At 46.7% G+C, this 14,482-nt stretch overlaps 1 protein-coding gene across 1 annotated transcript in view; it reads left to right on the plus strand.

Annotated features, from left to right (window-relative positions):
• Nucleotides 1-10,868, plus strand: part of CADM1 (cell adhesion molecule 1) — a 45,420-nt gene extending 34,552 nt beyond the window's left edge. Inside the window, exons 10-12 of the mRNA XM_010008942.1 lie at nucleotides 2,857-2,910; nucleotides 10,006-10,137; nucleotides 10,750-10,868. Coding sequence (XP_010007244.1) covers nucleotides 2,857-2,910; nucleotides 10,006-10,137; nucleotides 10,750-10,868 — 305 coding nt within the window. The remainder of the gene's footprint in view (nucleotides 1-2,856; nucleotides 2,911-10,005; nucleotides 10,138-10,749) is intronic.
• Nucleotides 10,869-14,482: the final 3,614 nt, after the last annotated feature.

The following is a 14,482-nucleotide window of genomic DNA, read 5'->3' on the forward strand; positions in this document are numbered from 1 at the left end:
TCTTTCCCTCTCGTTCTGCCCCTCGGGGCATCAGGGTGCCCACAGGGCTGACATCGCAGTTCCCTGCCTGTGCACAGCCAAAGTAGGGGCAGACCCTGGTGCAGCCAGGAGAGTGACCCCCAAGCACCTGCCACCACCCAGCCTGGGGTGAAAGCACTTTTTCTGCCATGTCCTTTCCTGCCTCTGCTCCTGCCCCTCTCCCCCTCAAAATCCACATGCCAGCTTTTAACGTCTTGGCTCACTTCTTGCCCTCTACATAAGCAGGATGTGTAACCAGCCATGACCTTAGACGTCACCTTTTGCTACAGCAAAAGTAATTTCACCCTTTTTTCCCAAATTTTGAGCCTGCCCCGTTGTTAGTGAGGAGCTGAGCAAGCTGCAGGGTGTGTGTTGTTGCCCCCATGGCTGCACACACCTGCGAGGTTGGGAAAGGACATGGCAACAGGGAAGTTCCCAGATGCTTTTTGGCTTCTCCACCCCTCTTCAACTCGAGGCAGAAGTTCTGCTCATCCTCAGGAAAAGGTAGGGTGAAAAATCTCACTTCTGAGGCTGGCAAAGCAGGAAGCCTGGAGTGATGGTTAAAGTAAGGAAAACATCCCATTCGTGAGTGAAGAGTGACAAGGAAATACCTGGCCCGTAATATAGCAGGTAAATTGTTTTACAAGCTGGAAATTCTTCCCCCAAGGCCCGTATGAATTTTTAGCAGGGGTTTGTACAAGAACATTTAACACTACGTTGTTAAGCTTTTGTTGCCTTTTCCAGTAGTGCTCAGGCTCAGAAAATGAGTTTTACTTGTCGGGAGCCAGAGCTCGGCCATGCCAGCGCAGCGGCCACCCTGCTCATCTCACCAGGTGCAGCAGCACACGGGGAAAAAGCCCTTGGTGCATTTGCATGAACATTATAAAGTGGCTCTGTCTGTCCAGCTGCCTTTTTTGCTTTTGAAAATGTCCTACTTAAAAGAGCAACTAATAGTAAATACATTCCTAAATATATTTCACAGATCCAGTCCTTGGGGTGACTGAATAAAACATCAGAGAGATCTCTGCACATGTTAAGATTTCTGTGCAGTGCTGTGGAATACGCAGCATAAAACAGAATCCCTAATGTGCTATTTACAGCTTAATACAAAAGTGAAATTGTCTTTTCCTTAAAACCTGGAGGTAGCTGAGGAAGCAGGACAACGTGTTGCTCTGTGGCTGTAAATCCCAAATGTGCCAATGTTGAAACACCTGGGTCAGGTATGACAGGGAACCAGCAGCCAAGTGACAAGCTGCCTCTCATTTCTCGAGCAGGAGTTGTGGCAGACTTTGAATTCATTCTGATCAGAAGAGAAGAGAAGGAGCTTTAATATCTGGGATGAAAGTTTAATGAGCAAACTCCAGGAGTAATTTACCACATATTTAAAATGCCTCACAACATGTTTTTATACTGTTTGGTGGCATTTTTAGGCATACCAGGTGCAGGTAGAACCTGAATGGTTGAATTGTTAAATTTTCTTTTGAAAAAGACTTTTTTTTTTTGCTTCAAAAAAAATGCAACGTTGCCCTTTTATTATTGAGAAAATGTAGTTCCTTTTAAGTGAAAAGGAAGACTCTACAGAAGCAGTTTTGGAGAGATAAAAGTTGAATGGCTTCTCTTCTGCGCCCAGGTTTGCATGTCCAATGCCTCTGTGAGTCAGCTGTAATTACATTTCTATATTGTATTATAGTAAAAAAGGGGCTCCCTGAAATCCCGGAGCAGCACAGAAACAAAATTCTTCCTATTAATCTAAACGGCTTCCCACTTTAGAATAGAATTCCCACTGTAGCTTCCAGGTGACTTGATGTATTTTAAACACGGTCACTGAAAATGATTGTTGTTTTTAATGAGCTATAGATGCTCGCTGGGGTAACATCTTGACTGCTTCAAAGCCAGGGAGCTGGAACACGTGCCATGTCAGGGTCCCACCAACCACTGATGGTGCTGCCTCTTCCTGGGAAATAGGGTTTTTTCTTCATTAATCCATTGGCTTTAGCAGCCACGGTAAGTTCTAGCAATTCTCAGCCTTTAATGTTAACGCTCTACCTGAAAATCCCTGATTTAAACAGAGCTCTGGGACCTTCAGGTGCTGGTTTCTCCTGGGACCTGTGCTGAGGAGTTCACTCAACTAGGCTCTCTGTCTTGCCGGGGCCCCCCCAGAATTCTCTCAGACCCTCAAACAAAATGGCAAATCGTGGCTTTACAGGCAGTGTTAGCTGCCTTTTGTGGTCGCGAGCGTGTGTCTCGCCCAGCTGCTTTATCAGCTTTGAGGATAGGTGCTTTTTTTCATGCATCAAATTTAGGAAATAATAAAAACAGGTTTTGTCAGATTCTTTGCAGAAGGTAGAGCCTGCAGTGTGCATATACAGATGCCTTGCAGTTTGGAAATGCGATCTGCAATGTTCACTAATTGATAAATTGCTGGGCTTGTCAACATTGCCAAAAAAGAATGGATTTTGGGGTCAATTGGAAGAAAATCTTACATTGCTCTATTTATATAGAACTGAAGTTGAACTGGACTAAATTGGGCACTTGACCCCATGATGACTAAAAAATGAGAGTTTGGGGGTCTTTGCATGCTGTTATGAATGAGTGACTTGGATTCCATGTTTTGTGTGACAACAGTGTAGACTGAGGAATGTTTCTGTCAGCAATAACAAAAATTATTGCCATTCTGTCACACCAGTTGCTCTGCCCAAGCAGGCAGAAGATGGCAAGTGATTGACACATTATTCCCCCCCCCTCAAAAAAAAAAATTCATCCTCAGTTCTTAAGTGTGTTGTTTTATTTTGTCACTGGAGAAACTCAGAGAAAAATGAGTTTGTTTTTACTTGTAAGGCTTTACTCAGTTGCCCAATTCCGCAGAGGAGCTGGACTATGGGGATCTCTCAGGTAAGGGCTAGTCTGTAGGTAAACTGCTGCTCTTCTCTGCTAGATTCTGATTCCACTTGGATTTCTGCATCTTGGCCATGTTGCATTGTATAGTTGCTGTGCTGTAGCCATCCCTCCAACGCACCGTCTCCCAGCTTGGACGTATGCTGCTTTCTGTTGGGATTTTCCTCCCTTTTTTTGGTTTTGGCACCCATTTCTGTGTGGCACCCTTGAAAACAGGGTGGGATGCTTGCAGAGCGGTGAGACACAACATTTCAGGTTCCTCCCGGCTGCTGGCCTGTTGTTTTTTGGACACTAAATGGGAGACAGGGGAGTTGAAACTTTATGTTTGTAACATGGTTGATTCTTCCGTGCTGTGTGACACCATCTGTAGCAAATGCAGCTGGGGCTAAATCTCTGCTGCTTGGTGATTTCTTACAATACAAGTATCAGATTGAGGATAAAAAGCAGGTAATTGTCTTAATAGCAGAGGCACAACCAGGTAAATGGTTTGAACCTCTCTTTATCCACTGGACTGCAAGTTACAGAAGTACATCCTTAGAGTTGGACCTTATGGATTAGCACTAATCCAGATTAAGAACTAAAAGCATCTTCAGCGGATGCAGTGAGTACGTTCAAAATGGGTTTTGACACAGGTCATATCAATCGTACAAACATCATCTAAACTAGAGTCTTCCTAAGCATTTGTAGAAGCTCACCCCATTTTTTGGCCCTGTTTCTCAGAGCCTCCCTGCAGCCCTGCCTGGGGGTGACGGGTCCAACACTCTTCCCTTTCGGGTTTGAACATGGAGCAAAACCTAATGCCCAAAAGGCCAATCCCCAGGTACTCATCTCCTGTAAAATGCTTTCCTGTCACCTGATCAGATTGGCAGATCTTCCCATAAGCCACTATAGGTTTGCTTTGGCCAGGAGGTGAGAAATGTTTGGTTCAGTTGCTCTGTGTTCTAACACCTGAGCCATGCTAGTAATGGTTATTGCAACCTGGCTAGATCTCGTGGGTAAGGAGCACTAGGTGTCTGTTAAATACCCGTGTGGATGGGAGAGAGTTGTTTCTCTCTGATAAGCGTTATTTTTTTAAATTGGTATTTTTTTAAAGAAAAAAAAATACCTTTTGGTGAATTGAAGAGAAGAATGGGAAGCAATTCCACCAGGGAATTCCTCAAAATGGGTGTCTGCCAGCAGCCCTGCCCCTGAGCACCTCTAACCCCATGTGGGGCCAGTGGCACAGCCACAGGCATCACCCTGTGGAGTGGCTGTGCCATGTTCAATGGCTGGTGCCTTTTCCTGAGCATGTAGCTCAAGGTTTCCATTCGTCTGGATGTGGAATGTAAGTCAAAATTCCCCAAAGCTGTACAGAGGGCCGTGCACACTCAGCTGCTGCTGACAGTAAGCACCTGTTGGGCACTGCCAATACACCCATTCTGACAGCTGATTTTACTTTTTTTTTTCCTAAGCGTTTCCAAATTTTACTTGTTGCTCTCTCAGTTACTGACATACACCCCAGGGGTGGCCACACTGAGCCAAACACACCAGTGTCACTAGGGAACAAACCCCAAGCTCTGCCCTCCAGCCCATCACCATGCCCAGACTCTGGGAAACTGAAATCAGATCCTGGTTGGGGTCGGCAGGTTTGGGCTGTCACGGGTGGTCCAGGTGAGTGCTGGAGCTGAGCTCTCCATTGGGAATGCTGCCCTCTGCTCCCTGGGGAGCAGGGAGCCCCTGGGGATGGGCGCAGGGCTGCGTGCCTGCCCCCCACCCCGGGGATGGTGGGTGCTGCCCGCGCGGGTGCTGCTGCCGTGTTTGCTCAGTTTGCTGTTCCTTCCAGGTACTCCCGTCCCGCTAAACGCTTCAACGGAGGCTCTGCCAACTCTGCCATTAAGTAATGCATCCCTTGCCTTCTGCCCAGGTAGCTAGTGTCCAGAGCTGTGCTCGCTTCTCCTGGCCCAGCTGCCTGTGTCCCTGCCGCTCCCAAACCTCCTCTCGTTCCTCCTGCAGGAGATGCTCGGGTGCAGGGGCTCTGTGCTCAGCTCCTGGCTCCTGACCTGCCACCTCTGCACCTGTAGATACAACACACCTGTGTGTGCTGCTACTGCCTGCTCTGGGGGCAGTGTTGGGGTCCCCCCCACAGCACCCCATGTCCCAGACACCGTGCAGCTCCCCGCTCTGCTCCAGTCTTTATACACCTCTCATAGCACAGGGAGGGACCAGGAAGGACCTATGTAGCCTACACATTGGGTTTGATTAACTAATCAAAACCTGATTAGCACCTCTGTTCAAGGGGATGCTGATGAATCGACTGCCATCGATTGGGAGGGGGGCTCCATTTTGTCATAGAGAGGAGTCCGAGGAAAGACCTGATAAGCATTGAGCGCCTGTCATAGTGATTAAATTTATTAAAACAAAGCACATTATTTTTTTATGAAGCAATCTTGAAATGGGTGACTGAAGGGAAACTTATTGATTGAAGAAGGATGAACTCCTCCAATTTCTCTGACTTAAATTAGACCAAATTCAATTGCAATACAACAAACAGGTTAATGCTGCTCTTCAGTAAATTAGAGCGGGGTCGCGCGCCCAACGCCGCGCTGTAGGAATGACTGACACCATTGCTCATCCTGCCATTCCCAGGCAGGGAGCTCTGTCCTCCCATCGAGGAGGTTAAGTGGTTTCTAGTGTTTCTGAAATAACAGCCTCTTCTCCCACCAGCACCCCCCGCCAACTCCAGCTCCTCCTGCTGCTCCATTGTTTCCAGATCTTCATTCCACAAGAGAATTAACCACTAATTCACTGGGAAATATTAGTGCTAACTTCTAAGTTTCCTAGCTCCTGGCACAGAGGAGTGGTTGGCTTACTGTTCTTTCAGAAGCACACAAGGGGCCTCAGGCCATGGAGCACACCAGAAATGTGGTGAGAGGCACTGTCTGAAGCCATAATGGTCCCAGGAATACTGCTGGAGGCAACAGAGGGGCTTGATGCCCAGCTCGGCCCTGATCCCTTCACAGAGGTGATCCCAAATCTGCCTTCTTGAGCCTTACAGGTCCCTGTGCTGAAAACTCACAGAGCACTGAAAGTAAAAATTAAGTGTTTTGTCCCTAATGGGTCTGAAGCTTATAGATCAGGTATAATTGGGATTTAAAATACCAGCTTGTACAGTCAGCCGGGTCCAACTTTGTCTTTCTCTTAAGCTTGAGATGTTGCCACTTAGAAAAGAATAGAAGCTAGAATATACATAGATATAGATATAGATAGTTTAAAGCCTCATTAAAACCAGAATTGAATGGAACCTGTTCATTGAGTAGCTGGGAGAAGTCTTCCTTATGCTAAACCTTGCTGTAAGCACTTGACCCACATTGTTAGGACATGGCTATTAAAATCTGTCAGCTTGTCCATACTCTTGAGGCAGTCCATGGGCAGCTATTTTTAAACAATTATATCTGCAAAATGTTAGAAAAATTGAGATCATTAATACATTTATTTTTTTAAAGTGTCTCAAAGAAAGCCAGGACTAAGCACCTGCAGGTTTATAGCAGGTTTATAGTAGGTTGACAGTACTTAGAGGATGCCCAGGTAAACATCTCCTCGGTGTTGCTCCCAATGCTCAGAATAAGTTACATTAGTCTGGTGTTGGTCACCAGGGCCCAATCACACCTGACTTTCTCTTCTGTCTATGTCATGATTTGCACTCTTTTTTTTTTTAAAGGAAAACTTCAGGGTTCCTGTTCTGCTGCTCTTACAGATCTGCACCCCCTGCAGACAAGCCCAGTGCTCCATCAGCTCCATGATGGCATCCCTCTAATGCTGGGCACAGCCCTGCTGCTCTCTTGGGGGAGGCAATGCAGGAGTTTAAAAGAGAAATTGATTTTTTTCAGCATATCCTCAGTTATTGCAAGTGGGTTGTACTGTTACTGCTGCAGTTTTCCTTTAAGGTGCTTTGGAGTCATGCAAAGCACCACCCCACAACCCTGGGAGCAGCTGAGGTGCAGAGTAGCCACGTAGGTGTGCGCATGTTGCTCCCAACATGCAGCCACGTCTGCACCTTTCCCTGCTCTTCCCTCCCTCCTTCCACTCCCACCCACAAGAAACCACAAGCAAGCCAGAAACCTAATAGGAAAATTCAGGCTATTCAAGGTAAAGGCCAGCGTGCTGCAATATATATTAACATCTTAATGGGAAAGCTCTGCATGTATACATTTACTACTCTCTGACAAGAGGGAATTAAATGTCAGAAGGATTTGTAGCATCTATAATTGAATTGGTGCTGAGAAAAGCAAATCTTAAGGAAGAATAACATATTAGGATTAGCAAATAATGTGGCGTTTTGTCAGTTCCTGCCATCTCTTCTCTTCCCTCTTCAGTAATAAAGTTGTGATTTCTTTTTTAATCATAGATATGAAGCGAGAATAGCTTTTGTGAATCAGAGACAGCATTTGGAAGCAGATTCTGGTTTCTACAGTCAAGTCTCTTTTCAAGCAAAAAAATTGGAGAATTATTACTTGCTCTGTAGACCTAAAGTTTGTTTTTTTTTAATTGGCCCAATTTGCTGGGGGCAATGGCCAAAATTTTTAAAATGTTTTTTTTTTTCTTAAAAATTGCAAGTAGTTTATCAATGCAACACAGGAAACATATGAGGCAGATTTCTTTTTGACAAATGCAAGTGGTTTAATGTCTCTAAATGCAGAATATCTATTTTAAGGCGAACCTTCCACCTGTTTTGCCTGCAGAGGAGCTGAGGCTGTTGCTGTGGTCCCACAGTGGGACAGGCTTTTGGTTGCTGTTGTGGCCAAGCTGTGCCATAGTCCCCACCCGTGCCCAAGTTCCAGCTCTCCAGAACTTTAATTTATGGTGATTAAGGGAAAAATGCCTCTTGATGCAAACTCCTGCTACAAGCACATTACAGAGCCATAACTCAGCATGTTTATTCCTCTCAGCTGTTGTTGATGTCACAAAGATATCCATCCTGCTGGGTTGGGATGCTGCTGTCTCCTCTTGGGTGCAGCTGAGTGCAACCGGGTGCTGAGTTCCTCTTGAAACAGATCAAGAGACAGGGAGCAGAACGTGTTTGTGGCAGCTTAGCTGAGCTCCAAGCCATGGGCTGGGGTGGAGTGCCCAGGATTGCTCTTTCCTTCATGGCTGCTGGCCTGGGCAGGCAATGGAGCCTTTGCCCAACTCTGCTCAACTCCCCGTGCACTTCCCTGGGCAGCTCCCCATGGGCAGGCAGGGCTGCTGGGCTGCTTGCCCAGGCAGCCAGGGCTGGGAAGTGTTGGTGATAAAGTCTGTTCTGCTGCAGCTGATGCAGAACGTCCCTCCCTCACTGTGTGTCTCGGTTACTCTGGCACGCTCTGACCGCAGAGAAAGCACTTGGATTTATGTCATATGGCAGCAAAGGCTTTTGGTTTGCAGGGGAATCTTTTTTGGCCACGGCTTTTAGTTCATCAGCTGAGTCAGAGCAGGATCCTCCAATTGCAGCACTAAGAGGCTGCTCTGTTCAGTCACTTACCTCATCCTGGTCTAGCCCAGGCATCCTAGAGCTCCTGCTCTTAGAACTTGCTCGGAGAAACACTCAGGGTTTTTTTCTTAAATAGTTTTAATTAAAAGCCGCTTTATGGTGCTCTCAGTCACGAGTTATTTACTTAGGTCCCTCAGTCCTTAATCTTGGAGCAGAATTGGAAATATCGATGGAAAGCGTAAATCCCAGGCTGCTGCTTTTGCAAGCTTTGTATCAGGTCTCAGCTCCAAAGAGCACCATTACCTTTGGCTGTCACGGATCTGTACGCTTGATCGATAAACTTCAAATATTATTAGAGGTGGAGGCTTCAGAGATTTGCTCTGTTCTTTGGAGGGAGACGGAGGTAAATCTTTCTTAAGAATTGACTTGCATTTGCACTCTCAGTCTTCCTGGTAAAATGCATTTCTCTGAGGTGTCTGGGCAACTGCATGTGGGACAGATTTATAGGCCGTGTGCTTCTTGTAGTGAAAGATTTAAATGGTAAATCCTTCACATATGACTTCACAAATCATGTAAAGTTAAAAGATTTTTACCGTTTCTGTTGCTGCTGTGCTTAAATTGTAAGGTACGGCCAGTAAATCATTTTAATGGAGGTGTCGTGCTTGACTCAATGAAAAAAAAGAGACAGTGGTTTAGCTTCTATTCCAAAATGTTAATGTATTAATCAACGGGAGAATAATTGTTTTTTACTGCGTCATAAATCTCGGTTGCCATTAGGATTGCAGCGAGGGTTGATGTAGCTGCGTTCTTAAATTAAAATTGTTTACACTGCTATACATTCACTTTACATGGCCATAGCTCATTCTGGGTTCATTTTGGAGTTGTTCCTCCGCCAAATAAGTCATTCCTCTCCCGGGTGACGGCGTCCTGAGGGAGAGACGCTTATAAAGGAAAACTAATTGCATGGCGAGTCGTTAAATAAATGAAATAAAGCAGTTGGAGGCACTGCACTATTATTGCTCGCTATCTGCTTCTGAAGAGGTTTTTATAGTTTGGATTAGGAGGTTTTGTGTATTTAGACATGGTGGACAGCATTGAACAGCCAAGGTTGTGTGTAATGATGTTCACAGGAGCCCTTGGCTTGGGGGAGAGGATGGGTGCCAACGCTTTGGGCTGGTTGGTTTTTGGTCACACAGTTCTTTGGGCCAAAGTTTAGATGTTTTCAAGAGGGCACTTGCTGATGATGTTTCTCCAGAGCTAATGATTAATATTTCCACATTCTACTGCCATTCCTTGTGCCCCTGCCCCCCAGGGAGGTTGACATTTGGGGAAGATTGTAGGGAAGTTCCCCAAAATACACACCCACTGGCAACTCCATGTCTCCTCTCCTCTCCCAGCTGTCTTCCACGTGTGTAGTCATAGTGCTGCTGCTTGTAGTGGAAACACCTTGCAAGTCCAGTTGCCAGATCAGTTCGGCTCTGGACAAAGTTCCTCTGCCTGAACTCATCTGCATAGATAGCTCTGTACTTCCCCCTTCTCCTTTGGAGAGCCCACAGGGGGCTTTTCCCACCTGAGAGCAGCTGCAGCCAGCCCCTTCAGCCTGCTCTTGAACAAGTCCCCAGTTCTTATTCCTCTTCTGCTCTCCACAGATTCTCGCGCAGGTGAGGAGGGGGCGATTCGCAGTGTGGACCACGCCGTGGTGGGCGGCGTTGTGGCCGTGGTCGTGTTTGCAATGCTTTGCCTGCTCATCATTTTAGGGCGATATTTTGCCAGGCATAAAGGTAAGACGAGGACCAAAATGCTGTTGGGTTTGTGTGAAACAATCAGTTTTGGGAACAACTTCCAGAGCAAGTCTAAACACGCACACAGAATTGTGTTCCCCTCTGTGTATGTTTGTACAGAAAGGCTTGATGTTAACTGGGGCTTATTTAATGTATGTGGGAAAGCTGACAGAGGATGAGAGGCTGGTTATGGCTGCAGCTGGGATGGAGTGAATAATGTTGAGGAGAGAGGAGAAAGGGGAAAAAAAACAACCAAAAGCACTTTAGGGGAGAGAGAAAGTGGAGATGAGAGATTTGTCTCCTTTAAGTAAAGCATATAAAATGCCTTTTTACCAGTATTTGTGTGTTTCTGTGAGGGAGAAGTAGCTGTGACCTGATTGCTTTTCTGAATATGATGCTGTAGAGCATCGCATGCCGTTGTGTTTTGGAGCAGGGATGCTCTGAACCAGGCACCAGCCTCCTGCCTCAGTACTAGCACTGCTTTTCCATGCCCCAGCCCAGTTTTGTCAGGGTTTACCTGTTTTTTTCCGCTCTCTGTTGGCGGCATCCCAGCTCTCTCAGCCCTCTGTTGAGACCCTCCCCAAGGAGTGACACAGCTCCACTTCCCCACAGGTACATACTTCACTCACGAAGCCAAAGGAGCAGATGATGCAGCCGATGCAGACACAGCCATCATCAACGCAGAGGGAGGACAGAACAACTCTGAAGAGAAGAAAGAGTACTTCATCTAGAGCAGCCTTGGTTTCTATGAGGTGTCCAACCGTGGATGGTTACTACTGGCCCTATTTAAATGCTAAAGAGACAGTGATATTGGAAGTTGCAACCAGCTTGTGTCTTTTTTTTTCTTTTTTTCTTTTTTTTTTTTTAAAGTCAAAAGGCAAATGGAAGGAGAGTCGTGAGGCTGGGAGGGTCCGGGATTTGCCGTGTAAAAATATTCCTCGTAAAGTACACTCTGCTGTTCGACACCTCAGTTTGTTTGGGTTTTCTTTTTTTGGCCAAGTCCAGCTTGGATTTAGTTTAGTGAAGTCATTTGCAGAAGATTCTGTGCCTTGTTTAATTTCTGTTTGTTGGGGTCGGGGGGAGGCTGGGAAGAAGAGGGGCTTCTGTGCGTTAGTTCCCTTCGGGTTTCTGTGGCTCTTCGTTTCCCCTTTCCTCTTCTGTTCCTGGAGTTGCCTGCTGGGACCCCTTGGAGTAGGTGGGTTTCTTTGAAGGTGTTTCTTTATCTCTTCACCATTTTCCATTCCGAACTCGAGCTCATCGGAGGAGAACCAGCACATTCTAGATTCCGTAGTTTGCAGTTCAGTGTGCCCATCTCCCATCCCCTCCATCCCCGTCAAGGCTTGGAGAACCAAACGACGAGAACCGGCGTGTGCCCGCCCGCCTTTCAGGTGCTTTCTGTGCTGCGACTAGGACCTGGGCTGGATTTGGCAAAGGGCTGCTCAGCAGCAGGGACAAGGACCCGGGGATTGTCCTCCTTCCCCAGAGGGATGCTGAGCCTGCCCCGTGCCCTTGCACCACTCCCAGCCAGGCTTGGGAGGGGCTCCAGCCCCTCACCAACCGCTCCGGCTCGCTTCCCTGGCCTTTCCCCACTGTGCTGGAGAAGGCAAAGCCCTTCTGGAGCTCTGGCCATCCTCTCCCCTCTGATGGCAGCCGCAGGACACGGCAGCTCCAGCTCCCCCTCCAACACGACAGCCGAGACCTGGGGAGCAGCCGGACAAGCAAAACTGCCTTTTTTCCCTACCCGCTAATTAAAGCCCGTGGGAATTTGTGTTCAAACGACAGTGCTAACTGACTTCTAAAGCCATAGGTGACAAGGAGACTCTAGGTCTATTAGAATCCTAAGGTAGCAGACTGCAGTGAGAAGACATTGTTAAAATTGCATAAGCTGAGGGGTTTTTTTGGTGGGTAATTTGGATTTCGAGTGATACTTTTTTTTTTTTTTGTTACTGTGTTTATGTGGAAAATGTATGCTGATTTATTTAAGGGAAGCATTAATCTTAGCGTCAGGTTTGGGGTGATTTGTTTGGGTTGGGTTTTTTTTTTTAGGGGGGAGCATTTTTGTGATTTATTTTGTTCTGTTTTTTAGTAGTTGTTTTTGGCAGAAGCATTTACAGTTGGGATGGGGAGAGTCCTTTGGGAATGGGATGGCCTGGCAGCCGCGAGCAGGTCCGTGCTCCAGCAGGTTTCTGCCTGTCCCCTTTTCACCAGAGGAGCCCCGCAGAAATATGTTGGGTTTTTTTTTTTAATTTCTTATTAATTATTTTTTACCCCGAGCAAATTTTGTGGAGCCAGCGCAGCTCTTTTCTGAGCCTTCAGCACCGTTGCCAAAACCACAGGGCGGGGGGAGCAGCCGGCGCGGTGGAGCTGGGGGGTTTGTCCCCTGCCTGGGCGGCGGGGCCGGGGTCCGAGCAGCCCATCCTTGTTTTGGACGTGTACAGTAGTGCAGTGTTACTGATGTAACTTTGACTTAACGATGTTGACATGTCTCAGGTTCATGTGTTTTGATTGGTGTTTTCCGTCTCAGGTAGATTGCAAAATTTCGGCCCCGCACATTAGGAAAAAAGAAATTAAGAACAGGATTTTAAAAAACCACAAAACGGAAATTACGAATTTTAGTTGTATATTGGTTTATGTATTTTTTCTTCAGTATACAGTGCACTGTTTGAAATGTATTGTTGAGTATTACTTTGTACAGCTTTAGATCATTAGGATTTTGAAGCGTGAAGAAAGAACAATCTTGTTTAAAGGTGTATTACACATGAAGGACACGGAACTGATGCTAAACAACCTTGTTCTTTATTCACCCGGCCTTTTTATTTTTTTCCCCTTAGGCCAGTTCTGTTTTAAGGTGTCCATGGAAGATGTTACAATGTAAGAAAATACATATCCATCTGTTCCCATTCACATTTTGTATTGGTTCATGTATCCCATTTTTACAAAGGAAAAGAAGTACTATAAAATATCTGTCTTCTTAATAAAAAAAAATTAATGTTACAAAACTAAATCTCAGTTTGCACTCTTTATAGAATCATAGAATCATTAAGGTTGGAAGGGACCTTAAAGGTCATCAAGTTCTAACCCCCCTGCCATGAGCAGGGAACCCAACCACTAGACCAGGTTGCACAAAACCTCCTCCATCCTGGCCTTAAAAACCTCCAGGGATGGAGCATCAACAACCTCCCTGGGCAACCCATTCCAGTTCCTCACCACTCTTATAGTGAATTATTTCTTCCTAATATCTAACCTAAATCTCCCTCTCTCAGTTTAAAACCATCACCCCTTGTAACACTATATTCTCTGATGAAAAGCCCCTCCCCAGCTTTTCTGGAACCCTAAGGCTCTGAGCTTTGTGGTTCTGGCTACAAAGGCTGATGCTGCTTATCCTGCCAGGGGCATTTACTGGGAAGAACGTGGGTCTGTAACTGATATTTCCATCTGCAGAATAAGCACTTTTTGTGCCACAAGATGCCTCAAGATCCATCTCTGTGCATTGCAACAGGGAGAGGTTCTTCCTAACTCCTCATCTGATGTGTTGCTGCAGTCAGCACTCCTCCCTGCAGGCCATGAGCCAGGATTAATGCTGTGCTCTCTCCTCAAACACAATCCTGCTGCTGCTCAGCTCCAGGCATTTTCAGGGATTTCATCTGCTCAGGGCCATGTGCCAAGCACTTGGCAGAGCCAACCCTGCGAGGGCAGAGGGCAGCTGGGGAGAGGAGGGAGTCCCTTGGTTAGGGCTGCTTCTCCATTCCAGAGTGAAACCCATAGAAGTGTGATTGAACATTATAAGTCTGTTGAGGATCCAGTTGTGAGCGTCGCTCGGTCAGACTGCTGCCAGCCACAGCTTCTGGGAGAACAAATGAGCCGCCTGTCAGAGGGGCCATGATTTACTCCTGGCTGTGTGGGCTGGCCCTGCCTATCCCATGTGGCTGTTCCCAGTGTCTGTGGCTTTGCCAGTGCCCAGTTGCTGAAGCAGCTTCGCTCTCAGGCTCTTCACCCTCTGAGTGCTTTTGCCAAGGCTTTGGATCCCCGTCCTCGCATGGCCCCGCCGGTTCCCCAGTCGTCTGCATTAAGCCACTGTTGCCTTTAATCTTGGCAATTGCGTGCTGCAGGATCCATCTGTCTGGGAAAGAAGCCCAAGCAGGGAGTGCTGCTTGCAAAGATCACAGGTTTGCTTTGTTAACAGCTTAAAAGGTACCTATCTCAACCTCATGACATCCCCAGGAACAAGAAGGTCTGTGTGGACAACCAGAGCTTAACCCTTCTTCCCAGGCAACTCCAACAGCTGACAGTACAGGGACACTGCAAGCTGTGGCAGTAGCCACTTGTCCAGCCATTCAGGGCCATG

The sequence above is a fragment of the Chaetura pelagica genome, unplaced genomic scaffold, assembly GCF_000747805.2.
Source record: "Chaetura pelagica isolate M959 unplaced genomic scaffold, ChaPel_1.0 scaffold650, whole genome shotgun sequence".
NCBI lineage: Eukaryota > Metazoa > Chordata > Aves > Apodiformes > Apodidae > Chaetura > Chaetura pelagica.